This window comes from Oryx dammah, unplaced genomic scaffold (genome assembly GCF_014754425.2).
Source record: "Oryx dammah isolate SB20612 unplaced genomic scaffold, SCBI_Odam_1.1 HiC_scaffold_2, whole genome shotgun sequence".
NCBI lineage: Eukaryota > Metazoa > Chordata > Mammalia > Artiodactyla > Bovidae > Oryx > Oryx dammah.
In genome coordinates, this window is record NW_024070186.1 from 193,388,901 (window position 1) to 193,407,479 (window position 18,579).

General features: G+C 44.1%; 1 protein-coding gene across 1 annotated transcript in view; it reads right to left on the minus strand.

Annotated features, from left to right (window-relative positions):
* Window positions 1-14,438, minus strand: part of LOC120879810 (cytochrome P450 3A24-like) — a 66,971-nt gene extending 52,533 nt beyond the window's left edge. The window contains exons 1-3 of the mRNA XM_040262811.1: window positions 14,277-14,438; window positions 6,416-6,749; window positions 785-878 (exon numbers count right to left, since the gene is read on the minus strand). Of these exons, the coding sequence (XP_040118745.1) occupies window positions 785-878; window positions 6,416-6,486 (165 nt within the window). The 5' untranslated portion in view covers window positions 6,487-6,749; window positions 14,277-14,438. The remainder of the gene's footprint in view (window positions 1-784; window positions 879-6,415; window positions 6,750-14,276) is intronic.
* Window positions 14,439-18,579: the final 4,141 nt, after the last annotated feature.

Genomic DNA, 18,579 nt, shown 5'->3' on the forward strand with positions numbered 1-18,579 from the left:
TGAATTTCCATCTGGAGTGTGGGTACTTGCCAAGCCTGCTAATTTTGCCCTGGCTTCTAAGACCCATGCGAGAGGGAGCTCAAGGCGTGGCACCCTCCGCTACTCAAGCGGGCGCCGGTGGTCTATGTAGGTGGTGCAAACCTCTTGTCTCGAGGTTTTATTGGTATTCCACGTAAACCAAGTTATTCAGCATCTTTTTCTCCACTAACTTTCCTACTACACTATTCTTTTCTAATCTCTCTTTGTATTTCTAATTAAATAGCTTTTTCCTAGGATGCCGATTCCATCTCCCCTTCGAAATACCCTGGATCCACCAGGGCTGGACCCCAGCAGTGTGCAAGCAATTCAGGAGGAAAGGGACAAAAGGGTACCCAGAGCTTATGCTACCAACAAGGCACATCCAACACTAGTGTACGCAGCATAATGAGCCGCGACCAGGCATCCCTTCATGCTTTTCTCCTGACATTTAGTAGGGCTGTGCCTTGCTGGGAGTCTGCACCTGGCAGAAAGAAGGTCCTCTCCACAAAGCTTACAAGATAGAACTTCAAGTCCTGTGCTGACTCAGCCAAGAGAGCTCGACTGTCTGAGGAGGCAAACTTGAGGCTCCTGAAAGCTGACAATAGAGGCCTCGGGTAAAAAGGTCATGTGTGGTGGGGTCTATGATGCCATTTCTGGGAAGTAAGAAAACTCTCAACTGCCTCCTGAGAAGGAGAATTTTTACTATGGAACTCAGCTGGGATTTGCAACCATAAGAAGCAAAAAGGGGACATCAAGCAACACATACCTTTCGGTAGGATAGAACGTTTCCAAAATAAGGTAGAGGTCTTGGCCCAGGAACTCCCAACTTCTTAAAAAGCCCATAGGAATAAGTTCCATATCTATGAATTGGGAGAGAAAATCCAGGTCACAGATTGTGGAATAAGTGCTGGAGCTTCCCAGTCACTAACTCAAAACTGGAACCATCAGCCTAGAGAGGTAATATATAGGTAATAAATAATAACAGCAATTCCAAAAGCAATAATTACTTTCACTCATCTTCTTTCCCTCCTCCATAGTGAGACCACAAATAGCAGCTGAAATCTTGATGGTCCCAATCCTAGAGTGTATGCTTGATAAATATTTACAAATTGAGAGCTCCTGGGAGGTTTAGGCTATAATTCCTCCAAAAAATTCATTCATATGTATTTAATAAGTTGACTCTTCCATGATTTAGAGATTCTCATTCTAAGTACACAGGGGAAAAAATTTTTTTTTCTGTCTCAAACATGAGATTTTGGATAACTTCATCCACCCGAGCATAACATGGCATTGTTCTTATACTTATCCTTTTCCTTCCCTTTATGCTGTTGTTGTTGTTTAGTCACTCAGTCACATCTGACTCTTTGTGACCCCATGGACTGAAGCATGCCAGGCTTCCCTATCCTTCACCATCTCCTGGAATTTGCTCAAATTCATGTCCATTCAGTCAGTGATGCCATCCAACCATATCATCCTCTGTCACCCTCTTCTCCTCCTGCCTTCAATCTTTCCCAGCATCAGGGTATTTTCCAAGGAGTCAGTTCTTTGCATTGGAGCTCCCGCCATGATCTGACCTCATTTTAAGATCTGATGCCTCTTCATTCTGTCTTCACAAGCAGGCATTAAAACAAGCACTGCTTTTTATTTTAATTAAAATAATATTAGTTTATTAAGCATAACTTGCTTTATTATTTAATGGCAATTCAGTTCAGTTCAGCCACTCAGTCCTGTCTGACTCTTTGCAACTCCATGGACTGCAGCACACCAGGCCTCCCTGTCCATCACCAACTCCTGGAGTTTACTCAAACTCATGTGCATTGAGTCAGTGATGCCATCCAACCATCTCATCTTCTGTTGTCCCCTTCTTCTCTCGCCTTTAATCTTTCCCAGCTTCAGGGTCTTTTCCAATGAGTCAGTTCTTTGCATCAGGTGGCCAGAGTATTGGAGTTTCAGCTTTAGCATCAGTCCTTCCAATGAATATTCAGGACTGATTTCCTTTAGGATTGTCTGGTTGGATCTCCTTGAAGTCCAAGGGACTCTCAAGAGTCCAACACCACAGTTTAAAAGCATCAATTCTTTGGTGCTCAGCTTTCTTTATAGTCCAACTCTCACATCCATACGTGACTACTGGAAAAACCATAGCTTTGACTAGATGGACCTTTGTTGGTAAAGTAATGTCTCTGCTTTTTAATATGCTGTCTAGGTTGTTCATAGCTTTTTTTCCAAGGAACAAGCGTCTTTTAATTTCATGGCTGCAGTCACCATCTGCAGTGATTTTGGAGCCCAAAGAGATAAAATTTCTCACTCTTTCCATTGTTTCCCCATCTATTTGCCTTGAAGTGATGAGACCAGATGCCATGATTTTAGTTTTCTAAATGTTGAGTTTTAAGTCAGCTTTTTCACTCTCCTCTTGCACTTTCATCAAGAGGCTCTTTAGTTCTTCTTTGCTTTCTGCCATAAAGGTGGTGTCATAAGGGTGGTAATATGTCTTTACAAATTAATTATCTAAACAATTAAAATGAGCCAGTTAGCATAACTGCCCCAAACATGGGAAATGCAAACTTAATGGTTTTTATAGTGACACATAGACTTGAATTACATCAGTGGTTGTGTAAATGCTTAACAAACACCTGGAACTAAAAATGGAACTATATTTTGCCTACCTACCTGGGTCAATTATATGATATCTATGAGTATATCTGGGCTTCCCAGGCAGCTCAGCCACAAATAATCTGCCGACCAATGCAGGAGGCCTGGGAGATACTGGTTTGATCCCTGGCATAAGAAGGTCCCTAGAGGAGAAAATGGCAACCCACTCCAATACTCCTGCCTGAAGAATCCCATGGGCAGAGGAGCCTGTAAAAAACTATACAGTAACCCAACACACACACACACACACAGGTACAGTTTTGCAGTCTATGGTTTGTTACCCATGGTCTATGTGGTTAACATATTGGTCTAAAAATATTAAGTGGAAGATTCCAGAAATAATTTATAAGTTTTAAAATGTGTGTTGTTCTGAGCAGTGTGATGAAATTTTGCTCCATCTGACAAAATGTGAACCATCCCTTTCTTCAGTTCATCATGCCTGTTAGTCACTTAGTAGCTGACTTAATCATCAGATCAACTGTCATGGTATCATAGTGTTTGTGTTCAACTCTTATGTTGTAATGGTTGAATTCTTGAAGCACAGTGTTCTTATCCGTAGAATGAAAACTGTGCTCAAGTCTTCCATTGCCATCACAGAAACTGAGTACCTTTCAGCTACACCCATGTCTCTGTCGTCAGGCAATTTGGTTGATTTGGACTACAAAGAAGGATGATTGACCCTTATGTTCCCTGAAACTGTAGAAATGACCCAATGACTAAAGGATCCATTTCCAGACCATTCCCCACTTCATGGCATCTGGTCTTCCAACCAGTGATACTTACCTGCTAAGAACAGTGCCCCAGGTACACTAATTTTCCTGAAGATGCTCAATCACAAAGCAGCTAGATTACTGCCTCTGACTTCAACTATCTTATAAACCAATTGAGGCTGGTACTCCCTATAGCAGGCCTGCCTGTAGGTTATCCTTCATGTATTATGTGTGCAAGCCCATGACTCAGGGTTCTGGATCTTTACAAGTCTGCTCACTCTAGTGTTACTAGAGATGATAGAGCACGGGAAAAGAGAGGCTGAGGGAAGATGCTGCCATCAATGGTTTAAACATGAACTTGCTAGACCTCCAAGGCTAACTCTGTAGAGGCAAATTAGTAAGGTATGGCTGAAAAGCAGGCTGTGTATAAATGGTTCAAAATGCCCGACAGGCACTTTCACCAGTCTTCAGTAACTTTCCCATGGAGGCAAAAGACACTTTGTATGACCAAAAATGAGTGGCCATAGACTGTTCCAGAATATTGGATTAAGCTCCTGTCTCTCCTTCTTTGGAAGCTAGCCTTTAAGGTAGCACAGTTTCAAATTTCTGTATAAATCCAGCAATCTGACAATATGTGATAAGAGAAACCCAAAAAATTTCGTGGAAGGACCTATGTTGGAAGTATCCATGGACGTACCTTGGCCAAGGTGTGTTGGCGATATCTCTCAGAGCAAGTGGTAGAGGTGTGGGCACCAACTTCCACAACCAAGGGGTGGCCTGTGCAGTTCCCACCCCAGTTCCTTTCTCTGTCTTCACAACCAAGGCAAAACTGGTTTCTGCTTCTGAACCTTCAGTGTGCTACATGAACTCAAAAGTGATGCCAAGCCATTGAGTGATCATGTTGGCAACACTGGTCCCACAGAGAGCTCTGGTCTAGTGTCTAAACTCACATGGTTCCACCAAGGCAGCATGTGGACTGAGTGAATTATTTGGCTTCTTTCTAGCTCCCCACTTTTTGGTACACTGATGCTTCTTTGGGTAAAAAGGAAGAGGCTAAAGATAAAGCCAATCATTTTCATAGTTTTTACACAGCATCACCATAACGATAGCCTCGCCTGCAGTGACTGATTCCTAGCTGCACCAGTACCTTCTTAGGCTACAGTGATGTTTGCCTGGTGGGGACACTAGCTAGTACCAGCCCCACTGTCAGATGGACCACACACAGTGTGACTTAGATTGTATCTTGTCCCCAGGCTTCAAGCAGATGAGATGCCAAACTTACAGACCTCGTGTGGGATCAGGTCTGAGAAGTATCTCTGAGAAGTCTGCTCTGAGGAATGAGGAGTATTCTCCCCTCCATCCCAATCTCTTTCTGGATGCCTCTTACATCGTCACTGGCTCCCAGCCATGTATATTCATCTGCCCTGAAGACTAAAATAGCTTGCTGGACATGTATATTTAAAAAGATATATCACAGGAACATATTTATACACTAGATTCATATTCCAGGCATTATTCTAGAGGGTGAGTTTATTTACATACCTTTCTAGGTACCAGACAACAGTCCTCTTTTATCCTTCAAGGGAAAAAAAACATGCTGGAAATACTCATATCAATTTTTTAAGTGAAGTGAAAGTTTCTCAGTCATGTCCAACTCTGGGATCCCCAACTAGACAGTCCATGGAATTCTCCAGGCCAGAGTACTGGTCTGTACAGCTGTTCCCTTCTCTAGGGGATCTTCCCAACCCAGGGATTAAACCTCGGTGCATTGCAGGCAGCTTCTTTACCAAGTGAGCTATCAGGGAAGCCCCAATTTTGGCAGAGTTTAATTTCATCCTATTTAATACTAGATTCAACTATATAGAAAGAAATTAAATTCTACCAATTAACTTTATAATATCAGACAGAAAATATGCTGCTGCAATACTTTGAATTACTAATATTTCTTTCAAAGAATTAAACAGGTTAATATTATTCATGTGCATGTCGTCATGATTTCCTATACTAAAGGAAAGTGAATTTGACATAGGGCTCATATGTGATTTGGAGGGGTATCTCTGAGCACTTGTTGAAAATAACTTGTCTCCCAACCTAATCCATGATACCAGGTAGCCCACCACTTAAAGGAATTCTTCTGCTAGATGGTTTTGATTCATCCTCCTGTCCCATACTTAAAGAGGAAAAAGTGCTTAAAATCCAAATTGGACTCTGGGGCTTGTGACAATGTAGGCTTAGCAGATTTTTATCACAGGGAAAATAAATTTGTACATTGATGCTAACCTTTCCAGAGATTAAAAGAAAAGGTGAAAGAAATGAATATAATCTCAAGATTTCTGCCAAGTCTCCCTAGATCTTAAGATTTCTCATTTGGGGCTCCATAGTTCTGCAGAGTACAGGGTGGGGGAATTGAGTCTTAGGAAGGGATGCCCTGAGGAGGGGCACAGAAACGGGGAAGGGCTGAGCATGACAAGAAGGATGATTGGTCTTCAGGTCCCCCAGTAAAGTCTGGGTGCACCCAGTGCTTTGTGTAAATAACACCAGGGAAGGAGGTTCCGGAGCAGGAACTCCTGAGTGACAAAGGGGACGATCCTTCCCCATGTCTCTTGCAGCAGGTACAGAATCCAAGTCAGAGAGAATGAAACAAAAACCCATGTTGCTTCTTGCCTCTAGGATTCCCAGCCATGGGAATCAGTGAGGACTATGCTGCACGTGGGCCAGTTGTTTTTAATTTGCCCTTGATGGACTCTGGTTGACTACTCTAGGTCCATGTAAACTGGTAGTCAATCAGAGGGTCATTTACAGGAGCAAAGAATGTCACAAACCCTCCTAACTATGCTAACAGCAACTTGGGAGTAAAGTTAACTCCTTCGACAGATGTGGGTAAGGTCAATAATAACCCATTTGGTGCCCATAGCACCCGATGCTTGAGCAACTTCCCCTCCATTTACTTTGAACTTTAAAAAACTAAGGGAACCCCCTTTCCTGCTAAGCACCCCAAGACCCAGGTTACAGAGGAGATGAGCTTGATGGTTACTCACAGATAGAGGAGCACCAGGCCGGTAGCCAGGAGAACCCAGGTTTCCAGGGAAAAGCTTGGGATTAGCTCCATGGCCACTTTCTTGGCGATTCCCTCCTCTGAGTTTCCTTTCAGCTGTGTGTGCTGCCCTCTGCCTGCCTCTGAGTGTGGAGCTTCTGTTCACTTCAGGCGGAGATTCAGTGCGGTTGGGAGATTTATGTGCTGAGAAAGGAGGCGGAGCTGGAGCTGCAACCAACCGAAAGGCCACCTGAGCTCCACCTGCAGGAGCCCTCTCCGCCTTGGTAGTTGGCCGAGCATCACACACACTTCAGTTTGACCTCCCTTGAGTTCATATTCTGTAAGACATCAATAAACAACTCAATCAGTGTTATCAGTAAGCCCAAAGGTTACAGAAACTCAAATAAAGCCACTGGCTTTAATTCTCCTCTAAACCTCCCTGTCTCTATGGCTGCCTGTAGTCCAAAATATTTGAAACTCTTCAAACAAGATGTTGGTGGTTTAGTTGCTAAGTTGTGTCCAACTCTTTTGGGACCCCATGGACTGCAGCCCACCAGGCTCCTCTGTCCATGGGAATTCCCAGGCCAGAATATTGGAGTCGGGTGCCATCTCCTCCATGGGGTCAAACAAGATAGCTGTGCTGATTGTTACTCATACAACTTTTTTCCTGCCTGGAAATGCCCCTGTGTCCCTTTTAGGCTCTTAATTATGCTTCAAAATGAAGCTCAGACAGAACATCTGTGTTAGACTCTTCCCTAACCAACCTCCTTGAGCAGATATAACCATTTCCTCCTCTGGGGATTTCTGTCCCCTGAAAATCCATCTCCTGCACCATGTTTGGTTTTCATACCTAGTACCTTCAGTGGATGGAGACTTGGGGACATACTGGGTACTAGCCAGGGTCATGTCCCAGGTACCTAGCAGAGTGCTCTCTGCAGAGTGGGTATCCAGAAATGCAGATAGAATTGAGTTGGTAGAGGTAAGGGCACTAGGCACCTGTGTGCCCTCTCCCTGTGGCTCTTTGGTGACCACACCATCTTCATGAATTGTTAACACAACAAAAGGGCCTGGCTGGGTCTTGGTCAGTGTCTCTGGACTTTCAGGAGGCTCCATTAGGATCCTGTTGACAAGACGGCGCCAGAAGGAGAGGCAGGACATATAGGAGAGGATGATGGCTGCACCAATGGTATCAATTCAGCTGATTCTGGACCCACCTCAAAAGCTCCTGCAAGTCAGATTCTAGATCAAAGAATGGTCACCTCTCTGGAAAGGCCACAATCCAAGATCAAAGGGTGTAAAGAGAGTGAGAGGAAAAAGCGGTCCAATGGCCAAGAGGACCCCTACATCATTAGCCACCAGCTATGTGGCACGTACAGCAACAGGACTCCAAAAAGACCACATGAGGGCATGTTATCTCTGGGGATTGTGGGGTGTGGGTGGGTCAGAGCAGAGGGGTTCCCACTTGTGGACACATAGGGCATTTGGGGGCTTCCCAAGTGTTGCTAGTGGTAAAGAACCCACTTGCCAATATAGGAGACCTAAGAGACACAGGTCTGATCCCTGGGATGGGAAGATCCCCTGGAGGAAGAAATGGCAACCAACTCCAGTGTTCTTTCCTGGAGAATCCCATGGCAGAGGAGCCTGGAGTGCTACAGTCCACAGGGTCACAAAGAGTTGGACACAACTGAAGAAACTTAGCATGCAGAGCACAGGGACATTTTATTGGATAACAAGGAGCTGATACAGAGGAGGCCTCCCCCTGATGCACTTAAGTTGCTCTAATCATATCTGACTCTGTGACCCATGGGCTATAGCCCACCAGGTTCCTCTGTCTATGGGATTCTCCAGGCAAGGATCCTGGAGTGGGTTGCCATGCCCTCCTCCAGGGAATCTTCCCAACCCAGGCATCCAACCCCGTTTCTTATGTCTCCTGCATTGGCAAGCTGGTTCTTTACCCCGAGGGCCACCTGGGAAGCCCAGGTATCCACGTAACCCTGCTGAATTCCTGATGGGAGCAGTATGAGGGCTGAGCATTGAGAACTTACAATGGCTCATTATCAGCACTCTGAACCAAGTCCTGTGTCTGCTTGGCCTAGGCAACCATGGATTATGTGAAAAACAAAATCTCAAAGGTTCTTAAAACTTAATAGAAACACAAGGCATGTAAGCTGTGTTTGTGCACTTCCTTCTCCCTTTATCCTGTCTCACTTTTACTCCTTCTACAGAAAGTGATACTCATCTCTTGCTAACTTTTCCCCTCAATCTGGCCTGAGAGTCCCCAGGGCTGTCCTATACTAGCCCGAGTGGGTGGAAGTCTTATTAGTAAAGTGCAGTAAGTCCCAACTATGCCTCCTGCCCTATTTTACTTCCTTGGGAGCCTGTCATGGAGCACGAAATTTCTATCATCATAGTTTTTCATCTTTGCTTTCGGGCTTCCTCCAGGAGGCCCCTATTAAAATCCACAGCTTCCACTGAGAATTATAATGTCTGAACACATCTATTTATCTGTCCATTGCTTCAGTTCAGGCGGGTGACTGTCAGGCGCTGGTACTGTGCTGTGGCCTAGAAGCTATACAGTCCTGTCCCTTGGGGGCAGCCTCTCAGTGGAGGAAGTGAGACACACAACTGAGCTCAGTATGGGGCATACCTTTTGGAGTCTTTGGGGAAATGGAGCCCTAGAGAGAGGCAGCAAAGGAGAGAAACGGATGGAAGCTTGAGTACCAACAAAGGACAGACCTGGGAAGCTGGAAGATGATCCCCAGGGAAAGTGAAGTGAAAGTGAAAGTCGCTCAGTCCTGTCTCTTTGCCACCCCATGGACTATACACAGTCCATGAAATTCTCCAGGCCAGAATACTGGAGTAGGTAGCCTTTCCTTTCTCCAGGGGATCTTCCCAACCCAGGGATCGAACCCTGATCTCCCGCATTGCAGGTGAATTCTTTACCAGCTGAGCCAGAAGGGAAGCCCAAGAATACTGGAGTGGGTAGCCTATCCCTTCTCCAGGGGATTTTCCCGACCCAGGAATCCAACCAGGATCTGCTGCATTGCAGGCGGATTCTTTACCAACTGAGCTATCAAGGAAGCAAGTCAGATAGAAAGTCCGAGGGATTTTGATACATTTCTGCCCTCTTTTGGTGCCTTCTCTGGGTACCTTTGGGGTTTCCCTGGTGGCTCAACTGTAAACAATCTGCCAGCAATGCAGGAGACCCAGGTTTGATCCCTGGGTCAGGAAGATCCCCTAGAGAAGAGAATGGCTACCCACTCCAGTATTCCTGCCTGGAGAATCCCATGGACAGAGGAGGTTGATGGACTCCTGTCCATGGTGTCGCAAAGAGCGGGACACAATTGAGCAACTAAGCACGTACACACACTGGGTACCTTTAAGGAGGGTCACGCTAAAATCCCCCATGTACATATATAGAAAGTGAAACTCAGTGACTGCAAATGGCTTCCCAACAGCTATTGATCAAAACATGTTATAAATAATATGAAGAAAGATGGCAAGTGTTCTGCTCTGAAATGTCAATATTCAAAGTTTGCAGTTTCATGATGAGGGTCGCTGTGAAATAGTGAGACTCAAGGCTGAAGCAGCAATTTGGTTAAAACTTTGGCTCCTATCTCCATGTCTAGCTCTGCCCAGGGGCTCCCTCCATGGGTCTCCAGAATCAAGGACTCATCTCACCTCAGGAGAAACAAGGACAGATGTTTGTCATGACAGGTGCTTGTCACATGTCTATACTCCCCACTAAGAGGAACACAAAATACATCTCCCATGAAGAGATTACAGAGTCATCTGATAACTACTGACAACTTGATTCACTCAGCTAAACCCACAGCCTTTCTTATTCTTCTTGGAAACAAATTCCTTATGGAAACTACATACTTTCACCTTTCTCCAAAACATATGCCAATATGATGGTTTTCTCACTAAGCCTTACATGCCATCACCTTCCCAATTCACCTCAGGGCCTGGTCCAGCTGGTTGGAATCTATCCCAGGGGCAATAGTCTAGTCAAGTCCTGAGAAAAATGTGTAGCCAGAGCCACGTCCTAGCAAAGGCAAATGGCTTGCTCTGCAAGGGGAAATAACAGAAGGCGTGATCTTTGTGCCCTTCATTCCACAACCAGACACACTTGGCTTGAAAAATCTCACTTATGAAGACCGTGAAGGAAGACGTGTGCCTGAAGAGCGCCCCACACCTCATGTCTCTCATCTGTCGTTTGTGCACCGACAGCCTCGGCAGGGCCAAAGCTCTACCCGACGTGCTTCATGTGCAGATGTGACTAAGAGTCAGATATCACTCAGGTGGAAGAGAGAAATAGACAATTATAGTACTGCCAAGGTAAACTAATTATACATGTTTTAGAAACACAGTGTCCTCATCAACGATATGTGGCTTATCTTTTCAGACCTTAGCAATCAGTCAGAGATGGAAATCAAAGAACACTCATGGAATTGGGCATTAGGCTCAGATATCGGAGAGGTGAGCAGGGTGTCAGAGACTCAGTGATGCAAGAGGCCCTGTCAGTCTGTTACTCCTCTCCTTTTAGAGGTGACTCCTCTTCTGGGAAGCCTGTCCTGACTTCCACTGGCTGAGAGAATTGCTCAGGGTATGAGGAGGCCGTATTTCTCTGGACTGATGTGTGTGTTAGTTTCCAGTTTCACAGATCACGGGTCTGTAACCAGAGCTCTGCCACAACACAGACAAGCAAGCCAGTCAGCAGGGGCTGGGATGAGGTAGTGGGATGTTCTTTCTGACCCACATACATCCCACCATGAAGAAACACACATACATGTGCCCTTAAGCAGAAGCACTTCCATGGACATCACAGCAAAGAGAAGAGAAAGACTTCTATGGCTGCTCACTTTCTACTCCATTCCTGAATTTCTCTTTCCTGATAAATGAATCACTAACATCTCTACCACACTGTACACCTTAGAAAGTTCTTTCACATTTCTCATTTGATTACCCTGAAAACTATGTGAGATAAGCAGTGTTGGGGTTATTTGATTCCCATTTTACAGATGTAAAATCAGAAGCTCAGGGTGGGGAAGAATCTTGCCCAAATATTGAAAATAAATGTAGGGTGTGGAGCTAGATCTCATAATTCTAAATTGTGCCAGTGACATGCTTGCCTGGATTCCAAGAGGCCTCCTGAAATAACTTGGCAGATTGTGTCAACCTTTTATGGGATAAATATCTCCATCATGCTTCTACTGTTGTTATAAATGCTAGAGCTGTTTGTAGTCACAAAAGAGAGAGCAGATGACTAAATTTTATGTATTCATGAACTCATGGTGTCAGCAGATAAGGGGTGTTGCAAATAGTCCTGACATGTCACAATCAGAATCATCTGGGTTTCCAAGAAAGCAGGAAATGAAAGATGAATGAAACCAAGGGGTGAAAGAGGAACCAGAGGAGGCGGGCAAGTTTCAGAAGACCACAAGGAAGGGAACTAATGACACAGGAGATGTAACATGAAAGAAAAGAACAGCATCACAGGTTAGCTGCAAAAGAGGAGCAAAGTGTTGGCCGTCTCTCCTAATCAGTACGGTAACCTTCTAAGGAGTTTTATCCGACCCTAGACTGGCCTCACCCAGGAAATTCCCTACTCTGTCACCAGACAGAGCCTGGTAAAACATGAGTCATTCATGATTCCTCTATTACTCAAATCTTTCCAACCACTTCCATCATCCACAGAATTAAACCCAAATGTCATGGGGCAGCTATTCAAGACCCATGTTGGATGTTTAGGTCACTTTCATATCTTGGTTATTGCAAACAGTTCTGCAATGAGCAAAGGGCTTCAAAGTAGCCCTTTCTTGAGATTAATGGCTAGAGGTAGAACTTTTGGATTTTATGGTAGCTCTCTTTCAGCTTTTTGAGGAATCTCCATGCTGCCTTCTACTGTGGCTGCACCAAGTTACATTCCCAGCAACAGTGCAGGAAAGTTCCCTTTTCTCCACATCATTGCCCACATTTGTTGTTTCTTGTCTCCTTGACAGTTTGTCATTTGGACAGGTGTGAGGTGGTGTCTCATTATGAGTGATGCTGAGCACATTTTCATGTGCCTGTTGCCATCTGTTTGTCATCTTTGAAATGTCTATTCAGGTTTTCTGCCCACTTTTTAATCAAGCTGTTTGGTTTTTTAATATTGACCTGGGGTATTACACTAAGTGAAATAAGTCAGAAGGAAAAAAAAAAGAAACAAATACTGTATGATTTCACTTATATATGGAATCTAAAAAACAAAGTAGAATACAGAAAAAGACTATTACAAAAATACAAAAAAAATACAGAAAAAGACTCACAGATACAGAGAACAAACAGGTGGTTGCCACAGGGGAGGCAGGTTGAAGGACAAACAAAATGGGTGAAGGGAATTAAGAGGTACAAACTTCCACGTAGAAAATACATAAGTCACTGGGATATAATGTTCACACAAGGAATATAGTCAATAATATTGTCACAAATTTATACGGTGCCAGATGCTTGCTGGTCTTACTCAGGTGATCAAATTGCAATGTATTAAAATGTAGAATCATTATATTGCATGCCTGAAACTAAGTAACATTGTATGTTAATAAGAACTCAATTTCTTAAAATAATTTAAAAATAAATTAACAAATAAATGGTGAAAAAAAAGATCTGTGTGCATCTGGCCACTGCTGACTTCTTCAGGCTTGTCTCAGTTCGCTTCCAGTGCAAACATGATGTTTTAAGAAAATGGTATGATGTGCTGTTCCCAAGCCCCCCCACACGACTGGTCTTCTTACGTCTACACAACCATTCTTCCATCTGAAATGGGTCCAATCCATTTTACGTCGTGAATTCCTAGACTTCCTCTGGGAGTCAGCCAGGGCACCATCTTCCCCAGTGACCCTTGTCCTGAACATGTAGGAGGTGGGGAGGGTCCCACTTCTGCATGATCACAGTTCTCACAGTTATCACGTGGAAACATACTAACTCTCACACCATGATAGCCATTGTAATTCATGTGCAGGGGGAATGTTAAAAACTACACAAGCCTGGGTGCACCTGAATATCTGAAATTCATGGGATGAAGTCAAATACAAGAAAATTGCATCTATTACTTTAATTGTTGCTAAGAATTGTGAAAAACATTAGTTGAAATATTAAAAGCAATAGCCTAGATCCTAGGGAACATAATTGAGCAAAACCAGCCAAAGAATAGAAAGCTAAACAGTCTCAATATTCCTTTAAAAAGTAAGTGGAAGTCAAATCTTCTTGCAAGGAAATATCACATTCAGAGAGTTTTATGGTAATCTTCAAGAAACACATATGTCTTAGCCTGTTTTCCCAAGAAAGGGGAGCTTGAAATACAGGCTTTCATGGTACTATCTTCTGGGGAATTTGATCCAGGGGAGAAAGAGTGAAGGAAAATAGGAATATAGCATGGAAGAAGCATCTATACCAGATTCATTACCAATCTGGCCAACATTTGGCATCAAAAGTAACCAACTCTTTGATCAACTGACCATCTTCTGAGAGGCCATACGACCACTCAGAAGATGCAGCCCATCCAGGGGAAGGAAGGGGGAAGAGGGTATTCACTGGTTTCCCTTTCCCTTTGGGAAAATGTTCTTCCCACAGGGAAGTAATTCTCTAAAACTTCTGTATTACAGAAGAATTGCTAGGTTGAGAGGCACAGTCAGGCTTCACTGCACAAATTCAGTTGGAATCCGGGCAATGATGGTCCCTGTAGTTGTGGTGGGAACAGAGACCAGGGCATGTACACTAGTTCTCTTTGCTGTCTAGCAGATTATCCCCAAATACAACCCCTTGAAACAACAAGCATTGACTGTGTCACAGCTCCTTGGGCTGGGAGTCCAGGTGTGGCTTACCTGGGTATCTCTGGCTCAAGCTCTCTCCTGCTATCAGGCTGGGCTGCCTCTCATCCAAAGTCTCACTGGGGAAGGACCCACTTTCAGGTCCCCCAGGTGGTCTGGCAGGGTTCAGATCCTCACAAGCTCGAGGATTCAGTTCCTCACTGGCTGTGGCCCAGAAGCCCCTCAGATCTCTGCCACCGAGGTCTCTCCACAGAGCAGCTCCCAACATGGCAGTTGCTTCCCCCAGAGTGAGGGAGTGAGAGGGGGCACCCAATTAATATTCTACTCATTAGAAGCAAGTCACCTATCCCAGCTTCCAGTGGGAGGGGGTTAAATGGGGCATAAGTGCTAGCAGGCAGAGCCATTAGCGGCCAACTGAGAGGATGCCATCGCAGAGGTGAAGCTAAGATTCTCAGCTCACTCTATGAGGACAGTATGGACTTGATCCAAATAGGACAAAAATGGGACAAGAAAGAAAGACTACATTTCACTCCTACTCACAGGCTTCAACACAAAATTTCTGAGCAAAATAAAGCCAGTCAAATCTAGCAACAATGATACACCATGACCAAGTTGGATCTTCAAGGGATGGGAATACCAGACCACCTGACCTGCCTCCTGAGAAATTTCTATGCAGGTTGTACATGGAACTACAGACTGGTTCCAAATCAGGAAAGGAGTAGGTCAAGGCTGTATATTGTCATCCTGCTTATTTAACATATTATAGAGTACATCATGCAAAATGCCAGGCTGGATGAAGCACAAACTGGCATCAAGATTGCCAGGAGAAATATCAATAACCTCTGATATGCAGATGACACCACCCTTATGGCAGAAAGTGAAGAACTAAAGAGCCTCTTGGTGAAAGTGAAAGAGGAGAGTCAAAAAGCTGGATTAAAACTCAACATTCAGAAAACCAAGATCATGGCATCCAGTCCCATCACTTCATGGCAAATAGATGGGAAACAATGGAAACAGTGAGAGACTTTATTTTCTTTGGCTCTAAAATCACTGCAGATGGTGACTGCAGCCATGAAATTAAAAGACACTTGCTCCTTGGAAGAAAAGCTATGACCAACCTAGACAGCATATTAAAAAGCAGAGACATTACTTTACCGCAAAAGGTCTGTCTAGTCAAAGCTATGTTTTTTCCAGTAGTCATGTATGGATGTAAGAGTTGGACTATAAAGAAAGCTGAGCACCGAAGAATTGATACTTTTGAACTGTGGTGCTGGAAAGACTCTTGAGAGTCCCTTGGACTGCAAGGAGATCCAATCAGTCAATCTTAAAGGGAATCAGTCCTGAATATTCATTGGAAGGACTGATCCTGAAGCTGAAACTCCAATACTTTGGCCACCTGATGTGAAGAACCAACTCACTGGGGGAAAAAAGACCCTGATGCTGGGAAAGACTGAAGGCTGGAGGACAAGAGGACAACAGAGGACGAGATGGTTGGATGACATCACTGATGCTATGGACATGAGTTTGAGTAGGCTCCAGGAGTTGGTGATGGACAGGGGAGCCTGGTGTGCTGCAGTCCATGGGGTTGCAAAGAGTTGGACATGACTGAGCAACCGAACTGAGTTGGATTTTACCCTGAAACTCAGGGGTTACTAACAAAGAATAAATATTAGTATTAGTTATCAGGTAATTGATTAAAAGAGAAAGGTCTTATCATCCCAGTAGCTTCAGAAAACACATTTATTAATATTCAATATATCATTTATGATAGAAGAATGCACTACTAATAGCAAAGAATTTCCTTAATGTAATAAAAGTATCTACCAAAACCGCCTAACAAAACATCATTCTTCATAGTATAAAAGCATTATCTGCTTATGCCATTTTACCACATGCACATACAGCCTTTTCAAAATTTGTAACCTCTTTAAGTACCTAAAATCCCATCAATTAATTTTATGCTGGAAACAAAAAGAATGTCATTATTTGTTTTTGTCAGAAACCCAGTCTGTAGATTCCAGGTGAACAATTCAAAACCCAGGTGAACAATTCAAAAAAATCACGGAATAAATTAAATATTTTTTACCCTTTGAGAACTGACCAACATGGGTTCATTCAGTGGGTTCATTCAACTGAGATCAGCTGGGTTCAAAAGCTGAGTTCTTCACCTTTAGTTAGAACATAGGCTCTTATGATAATAAGATAGAAAAAAATAAACCACCTCCCCAGAAAATAAACAAATGCTGCTCATTAGTGCATGCAGTACCAAGAGTTTTCTAAGTAGACATGTCAGCACATGCCTGCCAAGCCCAGTGATTTTTTCCAGGGGCCCTGCCCAGCCAATTCCAGCCCACACCTTGAATTCAATACAAGATGCCCTATTGTGATTGGTCACACAGTTATCTCCATGGTCATATGCCGTGTGTATCAGTCTGAGCTATGCCTGGTACTACGACACAACATAGGGACAAAGTGTGGACAAGACTGTCACAAAGGGCACTTACCTAGGTAGGGTGCTCCATGCACACAGACACCTCCAAAGGCATCGGGAGGCTGGGAAAGGCAGAGTTAGGTGGGATCCAGAGCCTCTGTAGGGATGGGTGGGCTTCCTAGAGGAGGTGACACCAATGCAGTACCACGGACAGAGCAGAACTTGCCTAAGGAGAGAAGGAGAGGGCACTCAGGCTGTGAGAATGGTTCATCTTATCAAAATTATCATTGCTGAGTATGTTTGTTATTTCTTGGTTGCAGGCACAATGTCTAAATCAACCAATTTTTATTACTGTTAATAAGGAAGTGATCAGATCACAGGCCAAGTTAGAGATCCTGTAATTCTCGGGCCAAGGTTCCACCCCGGACAGCTCAGCAGGGAGCTGAAGGCTGTGTACGATGTCTGGGAAAAGCGACAGGACTTTCTGGCATTGCAGTGACCTGTCTTGAATTTGTTAGGGTACAGTCCTGAGATTAAAAACGTTTACCGAGGTCACACTGACTCGGCATAAATCAGCCATTCGGGGCCATTTAGCACATTCAGTGTCGTGCCACCACCTCCTCTAGTTCCAGCACGCTCCCATTCCACCAGAGGGCACTCCTGGGCCCGTAAGCAGCTCCTCCCCACTCTGTCCTCTCCCAGCCCCTGGCCACCACTCATGTACATTCTGACTTCATGGATTTGCCTCTTCCAAATGCTTCCTATAAATGGAATCACGTAATGTGTGGTCTCTTGTGTCTGAATTCTTTCATTTATGCATTTTTAAAGTAATCTCTCTTGTACCATGTATTAGTATTTCACATCTGTGATAACTGAAGAAGCAACTATTGTATGGATACATCACAATCGGTTTATCCATTCATCCACTGGTTTGCCTTGTGTCTACCCTTTAGCTATTGTGAATAGTGGTGTTATGAACATGCAGGCATATGTCTTTGTTTGAGAAATTGTGTTCAGTTCTCTTAGGCATCTACCCTGGTGTGCAATTGCTGGTAATTCTATGCTCAACGACCTGAGGAGCTGCCAAACTGTTCCACACACTGGCTGCTTCATTACATCCTCACCAACCAGCAACAGCTGAGGTTTCCTCATTTCCTCTACATCCTCACCAACACTTTAGTTTTCCCTTTTTACAAAATAACCATCCTGGTGGTTGTGATGTAGTAAAATTTCTGGGATTTTGACTTTGTGCTACCAACATTAGTTAATAATCTGTGAGAATTCAACCAGAGGCAGAGGGTGTGAAGGGTGTGGTTGGGAACCTGGTCCACCAGGTCCCGGAGGCTTCTCTGGGCTCCCGGACACCTGTTCTCTCTACTGTGTACACAGCTGCCTAGAAGGCATCCAGAGAATGTGACTGATGTGTGGGCCCTAGGTGGGTTATTTAAACCTGCTCAGCCTCAGTTGTCTGATCTTTAGAAACAAGATTAATAATTATGTCTTCCCCTTCCTATAGGAGCCCAGATCAGAGACCTGAGGAGCTTGGGGCCTGAACCTGCGATAAGAGTTCTGGTGTCACCTGGGGGAAGAGAACATGTGACCTTGCCCGTCACACACCTGATCCTTAGCAAACCCTCTAGAAATGTTCACTCGCAAGAGCTCATAAGAGTTCAAGTAGTAGCCAAAAAGGGCAAGCATTATAGAGTAAGCACAAGTTACGAACTGTGTTGTTTGTTAGCAAAAGGAGACATGAGTTCAAGTTGTAGTTGAAAAATAAATAAAAGGTTGGGAGTTTGCTGACTCTGAATCTTTACCTTTTCCTTCTAATCATGTTTAAATGCCTCCTTTTCCACCTGCTGTGTGAGGAGCCACTGAGTCATAAATGTTCAGGACATTATGTCCTGGATTCTAACTGGGGCTGGGGCG